The 17684-nt window shown below is 39.2% G+C and overlaps 1 protein-coding gene across 2 annotated transcripts; it reads right to left on the bottom strand.

The window, feature by feature from the left end:
* Window positions 1-321: 321 nt before the first annotated feature.
* On the bottom strand, window positions 322-17439 carry ANXA1 (annexin A1). 2 transcript variants are annotated; one of them, XM_007667020.2, is made up of 14 exons: window positions 17337-17384; window positions 14212-14301; window positions 11961-12040; window positions 11746-11854; window positions 10048-10142; window positions 9111-9224; window positions 8487-8577; window positions 6427-6506; window positions 6186-6242; window positions 4744-4837; window positions 4375-4470; window positions 3561-3619; window positions 1934-2056; window positions 322-686 (listed from the first exon to the last, which is right to left on the bottom strand). In XM_007667020.2, the coding sequence occupies exons 2-14, from the start codon at window positions 14228-14230 to the stop codon at window positions 630-632; spliced, it is 1074 nt and encodes a 357-aa protein (XP_007665210.1). In that variant the 5' UTR covers window positions 14231-14301; window positions 17337-17384; the 3' UTR covers window positions 322-629. The 2 variants fall into 2 exon arrangements, with proteins under 2 accessions (XP_007665210.1, XP_001506169.1); XM_001506119.5 differs by lacking the exon at window positions 14212-14301 and having other exon boundaries at window positions 17337-17439.
* Between the last annotated feature and the right edge of the window lie 245 nt (window positions 17440-17684).

The following is a 17684-nucleotide window of genomic DNA, read 5'->3' as shown; positions in this document are numbered from 1 at the left end:
AATAGTAGAGTTCGTAGATTAAGAACGGTGTTCTTTAATTGTTTGTATTCTGTTTTCTTAGTAGAAGACATACTTAAGATTATTCTTTAGATATACTTTTTTATGGGTTACCTTTTCAAATATCTACCAGACATTAGAATATCGACACACACTGAACTACTCCAGAATAATGTATTTGAAGGAAATTGTTTATTTCTGAAAGTTGCGAAGAATGAAATTATTCAAAGGGTATGAATTCTCCTACCTATTTAGGCTTTTTTCACCACATATGTACTTTTGGCATAAAACAGAAATCAGCAGAGAAGGCCAGTGACACCCCAATCTTTTTGCAAGTTCATTTTATTTTCAATAATATATAAACATCTTGCTCAGGCAAAATTTGTACCATCTAACGTTACTAAAGCAACTAGGACACTGGGTACAAGTTTTTGTTTTGGATAAATATAAAAACCTAGCACTACTATACAGAATAAGGATATAAAAATACATTTTCCAATTTTAATTCAGAAAGCTTATGTCTGGGCCAAATCAAGCTGAACAGAGACCTTTCCCTGTTGAATGCTGCATCTTGTAAATAGCTGAGACAATTGTCAAAATAATCTTCGGTGATGAAGGCCAACTAATATAGCTTAGTTTCCTCCACACAGAGCAACCAGGATGGTTTCATAGTCCCCCTTTGTTTCATCCTACAGATTCAAGAACAGAGGAAAAGAGTTCATTTTGCTGACACCTAACCAAAATGACGAGGATTCTCATAAAAATCCCCCTGTGTCCGACAAATTGCTACTCTACATTCTATTTGGGGACATAAATGATGGAGAGTGAATGTCATATTATTAAGCACTTCCTCTTTTCCAAGTGCACATAATTTGCTGGATTGATTTCTGTGAAGGTGAGCTAATACTGTATAGTTAGATTGGACATTTCAGTATTTTTACATTGTCCCTGTAAATTCCTCCTCTGGACTGTAAGCTCCTCGTGGGCAGGAAATGTGCATACAAACTCTGTTACATTGTATTTTCCCACTTCTCTGTGCCTCAGTTACATCATATGTAAAATGGGGATTAAAACTGTGAGCCCCACGTGGGACAACCTGATTACCCTGTATCCCCCAGTGCTTAGAACAGTGCTTTGCACATAGTAAGCGCTTAACAAATACCACCATTTATTTTATTATGCTTGGTACAGTGCTCTGCACACAGAAGCTGTCTCTCTCTATATGTATATATATAGATTGATTGGTTGATTGTAATGCAAATGGAGACCACACAGGATAATAGGATCCAATGTCATCCTTTGGAAGTTACAAGAAGTAACATGATGCAAACAGATACACCTGGGTTAACCCATTTGAAATGTGGATGATATTAGTGGAGCTTTACATTTGGGCTGGGGTGAATTTAAAACAACAGCTTAAATGTCGATAGCATCCTTTTTTTCCCAGAAGCTAAAATCGCTTTACATTTATCTCATTTTTTTCCCCATCACCCTACCCCACTACATTTAACCACTGCCTACAGGGACAGTTTTATCACCTTTGTCACACCAAAAGGGAAATGGAGGTTCAAAGAATTAAATAACTTGTGCATGATTGTTGAACAACTCAGTGATGGGCCTGGAAATCTACTGATCAGTCCATAAAACCCTACGGGGGTCTGGAACATCCTCCCCATTGAACTGCACAGGATAAACTGCTGACCCTTCCCCTGTTAGAGGAAGAATGAGCCTACTGGATATCTGAAACCTTAGATTATGTATAATCTGTTTCTGGATCAATTCCAGATATGCACTTTGTGAAGCAACCTGTGTACCAACCTTGAACATCAAATTCATGGACAGAATGAGTCTGCCTTTCTCTTCGGGGCCAACAATCGTTTTAACCGTGAACCAAGCAGTCTTGCTGCATTTATACAGTAGCAAAGGGGAAACCTACCAGAATAGCCTGGCACAAAGATACACCATACAGCTTCTGGTAGTAGACCTTGATCTCATTCATGTCAATTTCAGCACGGGAAACCATGATCCTGATTAGTGTCTTGTGACGAGTTCCAGCGCCCTGTTAAATGAATGATGGTTATTCATCGTTTTAAACCCTGTAAATTCTTCTTTGATCAGGGTCTACAAACTAACTTAGTTTCTTCTGCTTGTCACCAATATACATTTTATACATAATAATATATTTTTTAATGTGAACAAAAATCACTGCTCTGTGTAAGGAAAAATTCACCACCTCAATTTAGCAGATCATTTCCAGAAAATTAATGTATTTTTATTAGATTCAAAGGGTTTGGACAGTTTTGAGAATTTTTAAACTGGATTTTATTCCTTGAAGTCATTTTATATTTCTGAATCTGCTTAGAGAAAATTGCTCTTTAAGAACTTCCCTCTAATGAAGTTTTTGGGGTTTTTTTTGCTTATATAAAGCTTTCAGGGTTTTGGTCCCATCTCTGACTACATTGTTTCCATTTCCTAAGATGTTTTTCTCTCTTGAGAAGTTTTTAGTAGTTGGTCCCTAATTGGGTTTTAATGGAATAATTAAAACACTTAAGTATGAGAACAATAGGAAGTTGGCAAGTAAGAATTTTATAACATTTCAAAATGCCCCCCGAAGTCTTCATGTTGGGCTTTTGCAAGCAATTGACATTCACTACCATCAGATGCTTTGCTATAAAACTGGCAAGAGGGAAAAATGGTTAATGCACTTTGTTGTGCTCTGTTTTCAAGGCTGTGTTTTGTTTTGCTTAATTCAATGCAATTTTAATTACATTTTCAGTAGTGTGGTCAGGAACAAAGTGTTTGCTGTTAGGCAAGATTTCAAAAATCTAGATCTTCTGCCAAAGGTGACTTGAGCCAGAAAATAATTACTGAGTTGCAAGTATAGGGGCAACATGGGATTTTCTCAAATTCATTTGTACTTCTATCCCCACTAAAAAGGTGGCTTTTCCATTCTTTGGGCATATTTGGTTCCTTTTCTACTTGAAAATTGCGATGGAACACCTCCATATTTTTGTAGAGACTAACTCATCTTGGCTCCAAAAGCAAAAGACAGAAGTGCACAAGATAACATACCCTACCATTAACTGAGTAACAAGAAACTCACTGACTCTTCCACTCAAGTGACTCTTCCAGTCAGTTTATAAGGGCAAGACAACACTTGAGAAATATGCTCTGAGGATAGGGTAATGAATAGAAAAAAATTGAACTGAATAATAAGGAAGGTGAAAAGAAGTAGACAATTCCATTTAAAGTGAGGCCTAGCAGGAAACCAAATTACCATTATCACACTGACTTAGACATTGTGGTCACTGAATATTACAGCACAGAGAGGCTTTCATCCATACTAAAACAATTTGGATTTCAAAGTTCATTTGCAAGATGGAGTCCATATTTAAAAAAAATTCTAATTAGGTCTGCTTATTTTCAAACAAGTGTTGCCCAATTCTGTGCATAAAATACTCATGGAACTCCCCCAAATAAATCCCAAAGTTTAAGGAAAAATAATATTAACTCCTAATTCCTGAGATTCAAAATAGAAATTAGCCATCTTAACTGAACTGTACCTTCATGGCCAAGTGCAGCTTCTCAGCAAAGAAAGCTGGTTTGCATGTAGCGCATTTCACTGTAAAGATAAGAAATGGATATGAAATGGACAAGATAGAAATTGAAAACAGACATAGAGAACAAGCAGTTTGGCACCAGGGCTTGGGGATATGAAGGTGTGTTCAAACAGAAATGCCCCTTCACACATATGTAGGGATGGATAGAGAGGAGGTAGGGCAGCCTAATGAAAGACCAGGGATCTGAGCTTCAGAAGACCTAGGCTCTAGCAGCTCTGCCACTGGCCTTCTGTGTGATGTGGGGCAAGCCGTTTAATCTTTCCGAGCCTCAATTTCCTCACCTGTAAAATGGGGGTGAGGTACCTAGTCTCCCCACCCCTTGGACTGTTGGCCTCTTGTGTAGCAAGGACTGTGTCTGTTCTGATTATTCTGTGTCTACCCTAGCATTTTGCATGGGATTTGGTACAAAGTAAGTATTTTTAAAATACCGTAAGTTATATTTCATGCACCTATAGCATATGGCAGCAAAGTAAATTGTCATCCATTTTCCATCTACTGCCATACCCCAGTTTGAACTGAAAGTCAACAAAACCTTTCCAACTAAACTCCAGTCCTTCCACCTCCCTTTCCATTTTTTTTATAGTGAAGGGACAAGACAGGCAGTACCTAGAAAGATAGAATCCTCTTTGGCAAAATTTTAGGTCAACTCACTCCACCCAAACTTCCAGTTACCAGTGTCCTCTCATTGTGGTATTAAAAGGAAGAATGACCTAGAGTTCAGCAGAAGCTACTTTATGTAAAGGGCAGGATTACATACCAATGGCTGTCAGGCAGTTCTCAATATCGCCCTTCAGCTCCAGATCCAACACCTTATTCATGTCATGCTGGCTGTACTTGGCATACTTCTGAAACACTGAATATGGAAATCAAGCTAAGTAACACAAGAAATAAACTTTATCTTTAACAAAGATTCTACCGTTAATCCCTACTTCTTCCCCCGAAGATCACCACAGGTATTAAAAGATTATAATTGGCTAGGGTGCTCGGTTATATGTTTCACTTGAAAGACGGCCAGAAAACATTTGTAAGGTTTAGTGTCTTGGGTTGGCCCTTCTGCAAAGATGAATCGGGCTAGAAAGTGATATCCTGCTCCTCTGGTTCTCGGGAAGCAAAAAGGTCTACTCACCCCTGCGGAGATGTGGATAGCTCCTTGTCGTAAGAATGGTATTGAATACATTCACATCTGTTCCTTTCCTTTTCTCTCCAGCTTCATATAAGGCCTGGGGTAATGCACAGACGTTTATATTTATTCCATTAGAGGAACTAAAATGCTGTTCACGACTAGGCACTCAGACAAAAGAGAAGCCAAGTAAGGCAGAAATTTGCATATGTGCTGGCCTCTTTTATCCTTTCAAAGAAATCTCGTGGGGTTCCAGGGAATCACACAAAAGGATCCCTATTCTTCATCATCCTCCATTTCTCTTTGTTAATTGGAACTCGCCTATCAACTCCCAGTGAATCACTACCTCAATGAGATGTACATCTAATATCCTAATGGTTCTCATATGTTCAGCTCTCCATTCCTTCTGTAAACACACATATGAAAATCACTGGCACTTTTGAAATGGAAAAGAACCCAACAGAGAAGAACTCTGTAATTGCTAGACAACAATAGCTCTTGATTTTAGGGTACTCCTTTCAAGCTTAAATTCTGCCCTCTGCTGCTCTTTCAGAGACCTTACTGAAGTCAGCAAGGATTGAGCCTGCATTTACAAGAGCAGCTTGGAGCCTTTCCCCACATGCTCACATTTGCTAACTGCAGCACATATCTGCAAACAGGGGAGCCAGCGAAAGCAAGAAAACAAAATCTCGTTCCCAGCTGACTCATCGTGACTGAAGTTATAAAGAGTTTTTTTGGAGAAAAGTATTTCCAAATAATAGTTTGAGCAAAAATTCCACTCCCTAACAGGGCTAAGCTCTTTCTGATTCAGGCCAAAAATGAGTCACAGATTAAAACACACCAACAGATTCAACAGCTAACTGTATCCATAAGGCCCCTTATTAACTTCAAAAGGAGGCTGTTCAGACTCATACCAGAATTGGCCTCTTTTATCACCTCAGCCCCAAGATGACAATTCTTTTTAAAAATGGGAAAATTGGTGCTGATTGCATCTATGGGTCTCAGTCCTGACATCTCAATACTGATTCTTGCCATTCTTCCCTCAAGGGTTTTCTGCTATAAAAGCAAATAATTGGAGTGAAATCAGGTCAACAGCTCTCATCTTCTAAGAAGACTCTCCGTCATGTTTTCAATCACTAAGCTATGTGTGTATGCATGTGTCTGTGTGTGATTGTCATTCTTATTTGACACATGGACAGGTGTGGTTGAAAAGGTCAACAGTCTCTTCCACACTGCATATACTGTGGTTGGCAGTTGCTGCTGCTTGGTGCTGACCATATGGACAAAAGATATATCAGAAAAAGCACTGAACTTCAGGGAAACAGCATATTAGTTCCTCCTGAAACTCATCGATACAGAGAGATTAAATGGCCCGACCTGAAAATGCTTAGTTTGAGCATGAAAGGAATATTATGACATATTTGTCCAAATGAAGGTCACATCCTTACCCTGGCATCATTATCAGCCAGTTCATCATTCACCCCAGGATCTTCGCTCCGGTCTCCCTAAAATAATTCAATTAAAAGTGTGTTTCAGATAAAGCACTATCTCATCATGACATTTAAATTATCACAGCTTAGAATACTGTCCTGATTCCAAATAAAGTCATTAAATTAATAACCTGAAAATTTGTGTTTTCACTTTCGCAATAAAACAGCTGATTTTCAGAGTGATTTGAGCATAACATACCTTGGCAAGAGAAAGTAAAGCCTTCTGAAAGTCCCCAGATGTATCAGAGGTGATATCTTTAGCAAGGTCTCTCTTAAGTTCTGTGTTGGAAATAAAATGCCTATTATGCATGGAATCCATGAGAAATAACCATATGATCATTCTTCTTTAGAATGGCAAAAATCAAATCTGGAGAAACGTTATTTGAACATCAATCAATCAGTGGTATTTACTGAACGCTTACTATATGCAGAGCACTTTACTAAGTGCTTGGGAGAGCACCGTACCACACAATTGGCAGACACGTTCCCTGCCCACATCAAGTTTCAAGCAACCCCTGTACAGCCGGACAAATGAAGCCCATCATCATTATATCTTTTTCTAAATAAATACTACATTCCTAGCCAGCAGCTATTGTACAAACATAATGAACAGAAATTATATCTGTTTCAAATGCAGATTGAAACAGAAAAAAAGAATATGGTGATGGATGATGGTGGAAAATATTTCAACATGGCTCTTCATTTATTCTGCCTATTTGGGGAGAGGGCACAAAGTGTATTTAGACCACCTAAATTGGTTAGCATTATCATTTATTAAGGATTTAGCAGTATAAATGTGGAGGCCCTACAAAAAATAGTGACAATTCTACATTAGGGACAGGTGGAAATAGAGGAAGTTTTTCTAAATGCACTCATTTCTTCCAAATGCATGTTTTCACTACGTGTTTTGAATCAAAAATCAATAGGGAACTAGGGAAGATTTTTTCCAACAAAACACATTCATTGGAATCGAATGGAATACAATGTTGGGAGAAAAGGATGTGCTTAGTGTTGGCACTGGTCAAGGCACTGTAACACCATAAACCAAGTTTTCCATGTCATGGGATTCGTTGAGGACATAACCCCAGTTATGTTTTTCCTTTTAAGAAAAGTTGTGCTATATAGAGACCATAAACTCTTCGAGGGCAGAGATCATGTCTAGCAACTCTATGGTATTGGACTCTCCCAAGTGCCTAGCACACTGCTCAATAAATATGACTGATTTAAAGTCATCATAAAAATCCCTTTTCCAATTCTGATCACTGATACCCCTGTGAATGAACATACAAATACTGGTAACAATTTGTCCCTGTCTTTAAAGAGATTTCAAAGATTGTTTAGAATTCTATCTGGTTCATTTACTTTATTGAATTGAATTTAAAACAGGGATCACATTTTGCTCTTTCTCCTGTCCCGAGCCTAGCACATTGTTGATAGGCAAAGTTATTCTACATTAATAAAGCACTTTTTACACATTGATCTGTCAAGCCCTTCCTCTGAGTGCTTGATTTACATGAACAGCCTCATCCCTAACTGCTTAGGTGCCTTGCTCATGTTTACTCTGTCTGGACCAGGCTCAGGAATTGACCTCCTCTTTAAACCACTAGATAATTTTCCTCTTAAGGAAAATGGGCATTTTTTTTTTCCATTTGCAAGACTATCTCTCCCAAAATGCAACCAAGGATACTGGAAAAGTTTCTGGAAGTGAATGAAATATTAACTCCACAGTATATTGGATAGGCCCGTTAAAAAAAAAAGTGCTAAAGAATACAGCCAATGTGAGCCCGTTGTTGGGTAGGGATTGTCTCTATCTGTTGCCCACTTGAACTTTCCAAACTCTTAGTACAGTGTTCTGCGCACAGGAAGTGCTCAATAAATACGATTGAACGAATGAATATGGACTTATATGTATCTGTCTTCTCGTGGTTTTTATTAATCACCTCCCTCTAGCAATCTACTTTTATGATCAAAATGCCTTTTATTAATGAGTTATGCTATTCCAAGGTATGAATTGAATTTGTCTACATTAAAGTCCATTTAAGCCAGTGCATTTGAAAACCAGATATCTCCATAATAAATGCTTTTATGTCTGTCTCCCCCATTAGAGGGTAAGCTTCTTGTGGGCAGAGAAAGTATTATTTCTTTGTTTTGTACTTTCCAAGTGCTGAGTGCAGTGTGTTGCACCCAGTGAATGCTCATTAAATGTTATTACTGCCATTTACCAATCCTGAATGTTTGGAGGAGCACAAACTGACTTACCCTCTCGGTAGACTCTGTTTGCTGCTTTAATCTCCTGGCTGGTTCTTGAAGCCAGAATTTCAATCAGGGCTTCTTCATCAGTCCCAAGACCCTACCAAAAACAATAAATAAGGCATTACTCCATCAGATCAATACCCTACTTGGACTTGCACAAATACTAGGAAATATTGAGCTGCTGGTCATAACTGCATAATTCACTAACCCTGAGAGTTAACTGCACTAAAATCCTAGCTCAGTGGATGGTGTTCCTCAGGTAGAGTGGTCAGGCATTTGGCTTTATACTAGACAGTCCAGTTTTTACACTGTGTTCGGACCTCTATTTGGTACAGATAGGAAACTGAATGGTCACTATATATGGTCACTATTCAATTTTAGCATTCAGCTTCCCCCCACCAAAACCCATCCACGAGTTCCACAGCTCGGAAGCAGTGCTTGTGTTCAGAGGAATGAAAAGGCTCCAGAGCAAGTGTGGAGGATGGCAGATGAGATGCAACACATGTGACCTAACATGTATCTCCTTGTCTCGTATTTTTGAGCATTAACAGTGGCCATGGGGCAAAGACAGCAATGATGAAATGATTATCTGCATTTTAGCTCCAAATTTTTCTGTAATCATATCGTTACCTTCATTGCACCCCGGAGCTCGTCAGCATCAAACTGGGCTGGAGTTTTCAGCATAGCCAGGACAACGTCTTCAAATTGACCTTTGAGGACTTTCTTCAGAGCTTCATCCAGAGGCTACGAAGGAGAAGACAAAATCAATCTGCAGTAAAACTGAATGAGCTCCAGTGTGATCTAGACCCTTGTTGATCTCTGTAGCGTTCAGCTTCTTTCCAGAGATGTTGTAAAATCTTCCCCAGCATCCTTGCAAAGATCTTAGCCTCCATTACAACTAAAAATAGCCCCTATTTTTTTGTTTTAATATGCTCAAATTGCTTTTTATAAAATGAATTGATATCCTTAAACCACCAAGAGAGTGAGCAGGGAATGTGTCTGCCAGCTCTGTTACATTGTATTCTCCCAAATACTTAGTATAGTGCTCTGCACAGTAAGTGCTCAATAAATCTGATTGATTGATTGCATAGATTGAGGAGGGGAGAAGGAAATTGTTTGACCTACTGTGATTGAACACAATGCTGGGGGCAGGACTGACACACACTGAGGTAGGTTTACAAATAATGCGGGACACAGCACCATACTGCACATATTATAAGGTGGCCACATCCTGGAATATGTCTGGATTCTTATACGTAAACTTCTCATTGACTCAGTTCAAAATAAAGTCCTTCCATAAATGGTGAAAGGCACATTTTCTGCTGGTTTTTTTCCTTTTGCTGACGGAAAACTCAGTGAAAGCACACTATGCTCCTAATCTCTCCTGTTAAAGCTTTGCAACCTCTAGAATTTCCCAGGAAGCCACTGTGAATGAAGCTATTCCCCTATCTCCCAGTGCATCCTAGGATGTAAATATCCTTCAGAAACCACCAATAAAAGAGGAATGGTTAGCTCAAGATGCAAGGAAACAAAAATCCTAGCTCTCGTATGAGAATGAAGTGTTTACCTTTCCTTTGGCCTGCTGGTATGCTGCCTTGATCTGCTGGCGCTGGGCATTGGTTCTCTTAGTCAAGATTTCAATAATGGTTGCTTCATCCACACCTGAAAATTATGAGGAATAATTCCTTTAAATGATTTTCATTATGTTTGTTTTTGCCTGAATGAATGAACCCAGAGCTCTCCCATATCCCCTATTCATAAGCCCTAGTGAAAGCTTACCTCCTCCAGAAGGCCTTCCCAAACTGAGCCCCCTTTTTCTTCTGCTCCTCCCCTCCCCATCATCCCAACTCCCTCCCTCTACTCTACCCTTCCCACCCTACAACACTTGTGTATATTATACATATTTATTATTCTATTTATTTTATTAATGATGTGTATATCTTTATAATCCTATTTATTTATATTGATCCTATTGATGCCTGTCTACTTGTTTTGTTTTGCTTTCTGTCTCCCTCCTTCCAGACTGTGAGCCCGTTGTTGGGTAGGAATTGTCTCTATATGTTGCTGAATTGCACTTTCCAAGATCTCTGCACACAGGAAGCTCTCAATAAATATGACTGAATGAAATACGATTGATTGAATGAATGACTTCCAAACCCTGCTTTATCTTTATGGAGGGAAATGGCAATAGAGGCTGGTGGAAGTCAGGAGACCTGGGTTCTGCTTCTAGTTCCAATTGTGCCATTTATGTGCTGTTTGACCATGGGCAAGTCACTTAACTGCTCCTCATCTCTGTTTTCTCATCTGTAAAAGGAGGAGGAAAATACCTGTTCTACCTCCCTTTTAGACTGTGAGCCCATGTGGGACAGGGACTCTGTCCAATCTGACGATCTGGTATCTAGCCCAGTACTTGGCAGATACTAAGGGCTTAATACATAACATAAACATTTTTATTAGGGAAAGGACATAACATGAACCCGCAGAGGAAAGTCCTCCTTGGGCTTATGTGGAGAATGAATTCCCAGCCATACTTGGTTTGAAGCACTGGCTTGTCTGGGAAACACCTCAGGGAGATGGAGAAGTCAATGAGCAGCCTTCTCTGTGATATCTCAAGTGGCCTCACCAGCCTTCTCACTTCAGAAAGTCTTTCCCTGGAAACATGCTTTGTGTTCCCAGAAGGGTTTATTGACTACTGTCTGGAGCTTCTCAGTAAGGAGTGCAGCATCAGCTAGAGAATACTGGAGGGAGTTGGAGGAAGCTTGTCCTATTTGTCCCCTCCTCACTTGGGAAAGCTGGTGACTCTTCTGGCCTAGGCTTTGCCAAAAGCAAGAGCAGGAGCTGAGCTGAGCTGTTCTGTTTCCGCCTCTGCCCTCAGATGAGGCTTACCACATGGCAAGAAGGCTCTTTATCACCTTGTGGGAAAGGTTAATCAAAGTAACCTAGGGCTGACTTTCTGGTTCCGTGGTTTATTTCTGGGTTTCATGGTTTAACTCTGTTTCCCCTCACATTCCTTTTCAAGTCAACCCTTCAGAGTGAAACATTATCTGCCGGCTATTATTTGGTAGGGAAATTCCTTCTCCACTGTGTTCGACAAGGATTATGTGGAGCTTCCATTTGGATCCTGGCGAGACTCTGGCTGAATGACCTGGGTAGAGGAGGGCTGTTAATTCTGCTTCTTCACTGCCTTACAGATAATCATACTGCAACATTTTCAAAGGCATGAAGTTCTATACCATGACAATATACTTTGATATGACAAAGTTACCTTTAGCAGTTATAGCTTTATCCAGGGCAGCAGCATCAGCAGATGGATTGAAGTTGGGGTAGGTATTCACTGCTGACCCGTGTCCACCTTTCGAGCCTTTTGTGGTTTTCTAGAGGAAAAAGAATGTGCGATATTTTAGTGGAATCTCTGCAAATGATTCATATCACTCAGTGTCTGTTTTCAGTTCTAGGTTGTAAGTCAGTTTCCACACTCACAATGTACTCTTGCTCTTCATTGTCCATGAACCAGGCCTGCTTGAGAAATTCTGATACCATTGCCATTTTGACAGAAGTTTCTGGGGAAAAGGAGTAAATAAATAAAAACAGTTAAGTCAAAAAGAAACTGGCATTGAATAAATCCCTTCGTCTTTATTTTCCCAGAGTTCTTTGCAAAGAATACAATGATTTGGGTTAGTTGGATGCAGTAAATTGCACTCACCTATTGATCACACATATCTCTGAAAGATGAGCCAAGTTCCCCCAAGGAATGAAAAACATAATCTAAGATAGATAGGTGGAAGAAATGATTGATATCGTACTTCCCACTAGAAGATCAATAAGGTGCAAGTGGATTGTGGTATTTTAATATTTTATGGTTCCATTGATGCCATGCTATAGTGTACATATAAATTGGAAAACAGGAAAGTTTATAACCAGAGCTAAGGAGGATTTTTTTAAAGGATGAGATAACGTATAAAATGTATTTGGAAAAGGCGTTCTCTGTTTTAGCTTTTGTTTTTCTTATTGAGAATGTTTAGATTAAAAAAACAAAAACGTTTTCATTTGGTTAGTTGCATTCTTAACCCTGAAGCTAGAGTTGAAGGTATTTAAAACAAGGACCATAACTGCAGAACTGAGAATGGAAGAAGTGAATTCAGAGCCAGAGGTCTTCTAGAGAACATTTTACTTTCATTTTCCTCATAGAGTAAGTGAGGTGATGATTAACTAAAAAAACACTGGGAAGCAGTGGGCCTAGAGGCAGGAGCAGAGGCCTGGGAGTCAAAAGACCTGTGTTCTAATCCCAGCCTGATAACTCATCTGCTGTGTGACCTTGGACAAGTCATTTAACTTCTCTGTGCCTCAGTTACCTCATCTGTAAAATGGGAATTAAGACTGTGAGCTCCATGTGGGACATGAACTGCGTCCAACCTAACTTTATCTATCCCAGTGTTTTACTACAGTTCCTGGAACACAGTAAGCACTTGAGAAATACCACAGTTGTATTATGAAGATTAACTATTTGGGCCCTCAATCTAAAATACAACTCTTTATTTTTCAACTACTAGAGCAGAAATATAGATTTGAGTATTAGGACCATTTTACAGAGAATGGCAAAGTGAACAATTAGAAAGAAAAGAGTGTGTTTGCTTTTAATAATAATCAATAATAATTATTACTGTGTGCCAAGCACTGTACTAGGTGCTAGGGTAGATATAATATAATCAGGTCCCATAAGAGACTCACAGTTTAAGTAGGAGGGAGAAAAGCTATTGAATCCCCATTCTGAAGAATGAGGCACAGAGAAGTTAAGTGACTTGTCCAAGGTCACAGAGTAGGTGAGTGGTGGAGAAAGAATTAGAACCCAGGTCTTCTGGCCCCAGGCCTTATTAGGCCATGCTCTTTCAAAAACCAATCATCAATTATGCAATACTGCATAAATATGGGCCGTTCTATCTTAAAGGAAATAAGCTAAGTCATTAGTATCATTCAAACATTCATTAGCCCTTTTAAAATGTCAGGGCTCTTTTTTTAGTAATGTCATATACCACCTTTTTGTCCATTTTTCTGCATCTTCACAAACATATACCAGTGAGTTTTAATACCCAACATCCACTTATAATGAAACACTTTCATTTAGTTAATCATTCTTCAGGCTTGAAAGTCAATAAATTATGATTTTACCAAAACAATAGGCCCGATGACAATTATACTAATTGCAGCATCATATTCAGACCAAAGGGGCAACATTAAATTGATTGTTATTATCTCTGGATGATTCAATATATATGCAAAAGTCAAAATACTTATTTTTCTATTTCCTGAGTTAAAAAAAGCAGTATAAGGCTTTTTATGGGTTTTGGAACATATTAAGCCAAAGTGGTCTTTAGAAGGCCAAATGACTCGACTTGGATGAGCATATTTTGGACAGATCATCAGGAGGACTCATTCTCTGGAGAAAACACTAATGCTAGGAAAAGTCCAGGGAAAACATGGACGAGGCAGACTGGCAGCTAGATGGATAGAAACCATAACAACGATAATGGAAGAACCGTTAGCGAGGTTACGGATTATGGCAGAAGACAGGACGTTCTGGAGAAAATAGATCCATAGAGTGGCTATGAATCAGAAATGACTCGATGGCACTTGAGAATAATAATAATGCAGCATTGTATCTGCAGGGTCTATGGTCTGAGACTAGTGGTAATTGTAGTCGTCCACATTAAGTTTCATATACAACCAACCTCACCTGACACTCCCAGTTTCATGAAACTTCAGATGTTTTCTGGCAGTGTTCCAGACGCTTTGCATTTTCTATTCTGATTATTCCATTTCGACCCTGATTAATCATTATCATAATAAATGTTATTTAGCATTCAGCAGCACTTTACATTGGTAATGTGCTTTAGTATCATTATCGTAAATTACTTATTGTGATGCTGCCATTCTTTCCTGCCTCAATAGGAAAATGTTATGATGTTCCAAAACAAAGATTACAGAATGTATTATTATTTTTAATATAAAACTGTGTTTCTGTCAATATTGGAAAATCTTGGGTTCATAAGATTTCCAAGCTACAATGTATAATGGGACTCTTCTGAGAAATATACAAAAACATGCTGCAATATACTTTCCAGGTCACAACTGACAAAACCGAGGTACAAAGTGATTAATTGGCTTTCTCGCCTAACACCACAAAGCGAATTCAGAAGGGCTCTCATCCTCTGAGTTTCTAAGTCTATTGCTTAAAGTGCTGAGCCAGTGGGATAATGCTAATTTGAGCCTATTCCAATGTAATGGCCCTATTTCATTCTATAGCACAAAACTGCCATAACAACTCAAACCCAGAGCAGATTGACAATTAGTCTGTAAATGTGACCATCCTATAATTATATAGAACTCCAGTAGCTTCAGCTAAGTTTTCATGGCATTTCAGATAAGATAGGTCGTCGTTAGACATTGTGTGTGAAATAGGAAACTACCTAAATCCTGCACTACATACCCTCCGGAAAGCTAAAGCTAAAGTCTTTCAAACAAATTTGAAATTATTTCAGTTGTCATAATTTTCCTTGCTCACAAACTTTTCATACTTCTCCATATCAAAAAGGTGGCTGCAAATCTTTACAATGCCAAATTTTACTTTTCATGATAAATTACAATACTTATTCAGCCTAGGCCCCAAATTTATAGTCCCACATGAATCTGCCTGTTTTTAACTCTACCTATTTTTGAGGTACAGTAAATAATAATAACTGTGATATCTGTCAAGTCCCATGTGCCAACCACTGTACTAAGTGCTGGGATAGACACCAGATCTATCAGGTCAGACATGGACCTTAGACCACATGAGGGTCAAAGTCTGTGGAAGAGGAAGAATGGGTTCTTATTCCATATTTTACAGGTGAGGAAACTGAGGAACAGAAAAGTTGTTACATGCTCAAGGTCACCCAGCGGGCAAGTAGTGGAGCTGCTGAATTGTAGTTTCCAAGCGCTCAGTACAGTGCTCTGCACACAGTAAGCACTCAATACTTCTCACCTTCCCTAACTCCATCAGAAGAATTTCACATTCTTGGAGTCTATCTCAAATGGATACTTGTTGCAAAAGTTGAAAACAAAAATGGAAGGGAGAGAAGAAACTCTTCAGGTGAGAAATTACTGGCACAGGCTGAGGGTGTTTCTGTCCATGGAGAATTTTCAGAAAACACCAGCCAACCCTCATTCCTGGATGGTTTCGTCATTCTTTTGCCTGAAGAACTGGATTATTCCACATCTACAGTTCTCATTTGGTGGAATAAGTTTCATTTTCCAGCTCTGAGAAAGGATGCCTGAATCTTATGTCAAAAACAACATTTTTATAAGCTCCTTCTTTGGAACTTGAAACAAATTTTTAAACTTTCAACTAAGCAACAGGAAGCCCCGCTAATGAGGTCATTTTTATCAACTCAACCATCTTTCTAGCCAACTGTCATAAATGCTAGAGGGCAGTGTGCCTAGTGGAAAGAGCATGGGCCTGGGTATCAGAGAACTTGGGGTCTAATCCCAGCTCTGACACTTGCCTATTGTGTGACCTTGCGCAAGTCACTTCACCTCTCTGTGCCTCAGTTTCCTCACCTGTCAAATGGGAATTCAGTCTCTGGTCTCCCTCCTTCTTAGACTTTGAGCCCCGCACTGGACAGAGACTGTGTCCGACCCTATTACCTTGTATCTCCCCTAGCATTTAGTTCAGTGCTTGGCACACAGTAAGTGCTTAACAAATACCACATTTATTGTTAATGTAGGAACATAGTTTGGGGTAAGCAATCATTTCTACCCTGACAGAGCCACCCCCAAATCATCTGCAATAGAATTGGCCTTAATTCGGGTGAGAAAAAATTTTACAAAAAAACCCTCAAATTTTAAAAAGTGGTCCCTTGGCTTCTTGGACCTAACATAGCTGTTACAAAATGTTTCCAAAGTGAAACGATGCCCAGAAATTGGAAATTCATGTATCAAATCTTCCTTCACTCTTAAAAGGGGCTTATACAAGAACTGTTTTGGAGGATTGGGGTTCCTTTACATGGTAACGAAGACCCACAACCCTCCCATCTAAGTATCCATTTCAGTGATACGTTTTGGTAGGGTTCGCGAAACTGCGTTAAGTACTGCTAGAGTGAGCGAGATTTACTTCGCTCTCCTATTCTTCGGTGAACCGTCACTCAGGAAGTTGTACATTTCCTTTGCCTCAAGTATATACCAAAGGACTGGAAAAACGTGTCCCTCTGGTACACGGGAACTCCTGAGAAGAGAAAAGTGACCACACCTTCTTTTAAAGGAAATAGTGAGCAGGATTATATCTAATTTATGCTGTACAAATAAAACGGTCCTTTCAAAGAGCAGACTGTCACTTTTCAAAGTTTAATTAGTGCTAAGACACATAAACTGATTTTTATTTTCCCTTAAAGCAGTATCATGGCAAGCACTGAATAGGCTGCTGTCTGGAAGCAGTTAACTTGTAACCACAAGTTGATTTGTTTTTTCCAGTTTCCAAATAAGGCATACAGAGCTCCCGCAACTCATAGCTGACTGGAAAAAATGAACTCCTCTCCATGGAACTCACAGAAAGGGAGCAACCCAGTTTTGACTAGGCTTGCCCTTTTCTCCACTCAGACTACTCTGTTTCTTCTCCAAAGTAAAGCAGTGTCCCCAGACTGAAATGCTAAATCTGGTTCCTCTGAAGCTTCTGCAAAAAAAGCCATGAAAATGGCCAGAACACATCCTTCTCTTTCTGTGCCCAGCAGTAATCTGCAAACCAGCTGTTTCAGATGGCTTATTTCTTAAAAAAAAAAGTTTTCTAAAAGTCACAGGCAAACCCTCAGGAAGAAATGCGCAACTTACTTTGGTTTCTCAAACAGCTGGTGACTCTTCTCTGGAAGTTTCAAACTAGAAGTACTGAGCTTTAGGCTTGTGAATTTTATAGTCTTTGCAAGCCCACGCCTAGCAACCCGAATGTTAGTACAGCTTCAGTGATTGGTTGCCAACGCTTATGAGTCATCCATACCCAACACAAAATAAAGCAACTTTTGAATAATCGCTCACTGGATAATCACTCATAGGCAATTTTAAAATTTAAAAAAAAATGTTAAAATGGAAGTGACTTAGATTTTTGTGATTTTTTTTTTTTTACCTGTTTACTTTTAAAAACCAGGCTAGAATCCAGTTATGCCATATGCCATGTGCCATTTT

This window comes from Ornithorhynchus anatinus, chromosome X5 (genome assembly GCF_004115215.2).
Source record: "Ornithorhynchus anatinus isolate Pmale09 chromosome X5, mOrnAna1.pri.v4, whole genome shotgun sequence".
In the NCBI taxonomy this organism is placed as follows: Eukaryota; Metazoa; Chordata; class Mammalia; order Monotremata; family Ornithorhynchidae; genus Ornithorhynchus; species Ornithorhynchus anatinus.
Note: the sequence above shows the minus strand (reverse complement) of the source record. Positions and strands in the feature narration are given on the sequence as shown.

Coding starts and splice junctions, on each gene's coding strand:
- ANXA1 (XM_007667020.2), bottom strand. Junction 8,578..9,110: donor AGCTCCGGGGTGCAATGAAG/GTAACGATATGA, acceptor TGTTTTTGGTAG/GGTCTTGGGACTGATGAAGA. Junction 2,057..3,560: donor AGCTGCACTTGGCCATGAAG/GTACAGTTCAGT, acceptor TTCATTTAACAG/GGCGCTGGAACTCGTCACAA.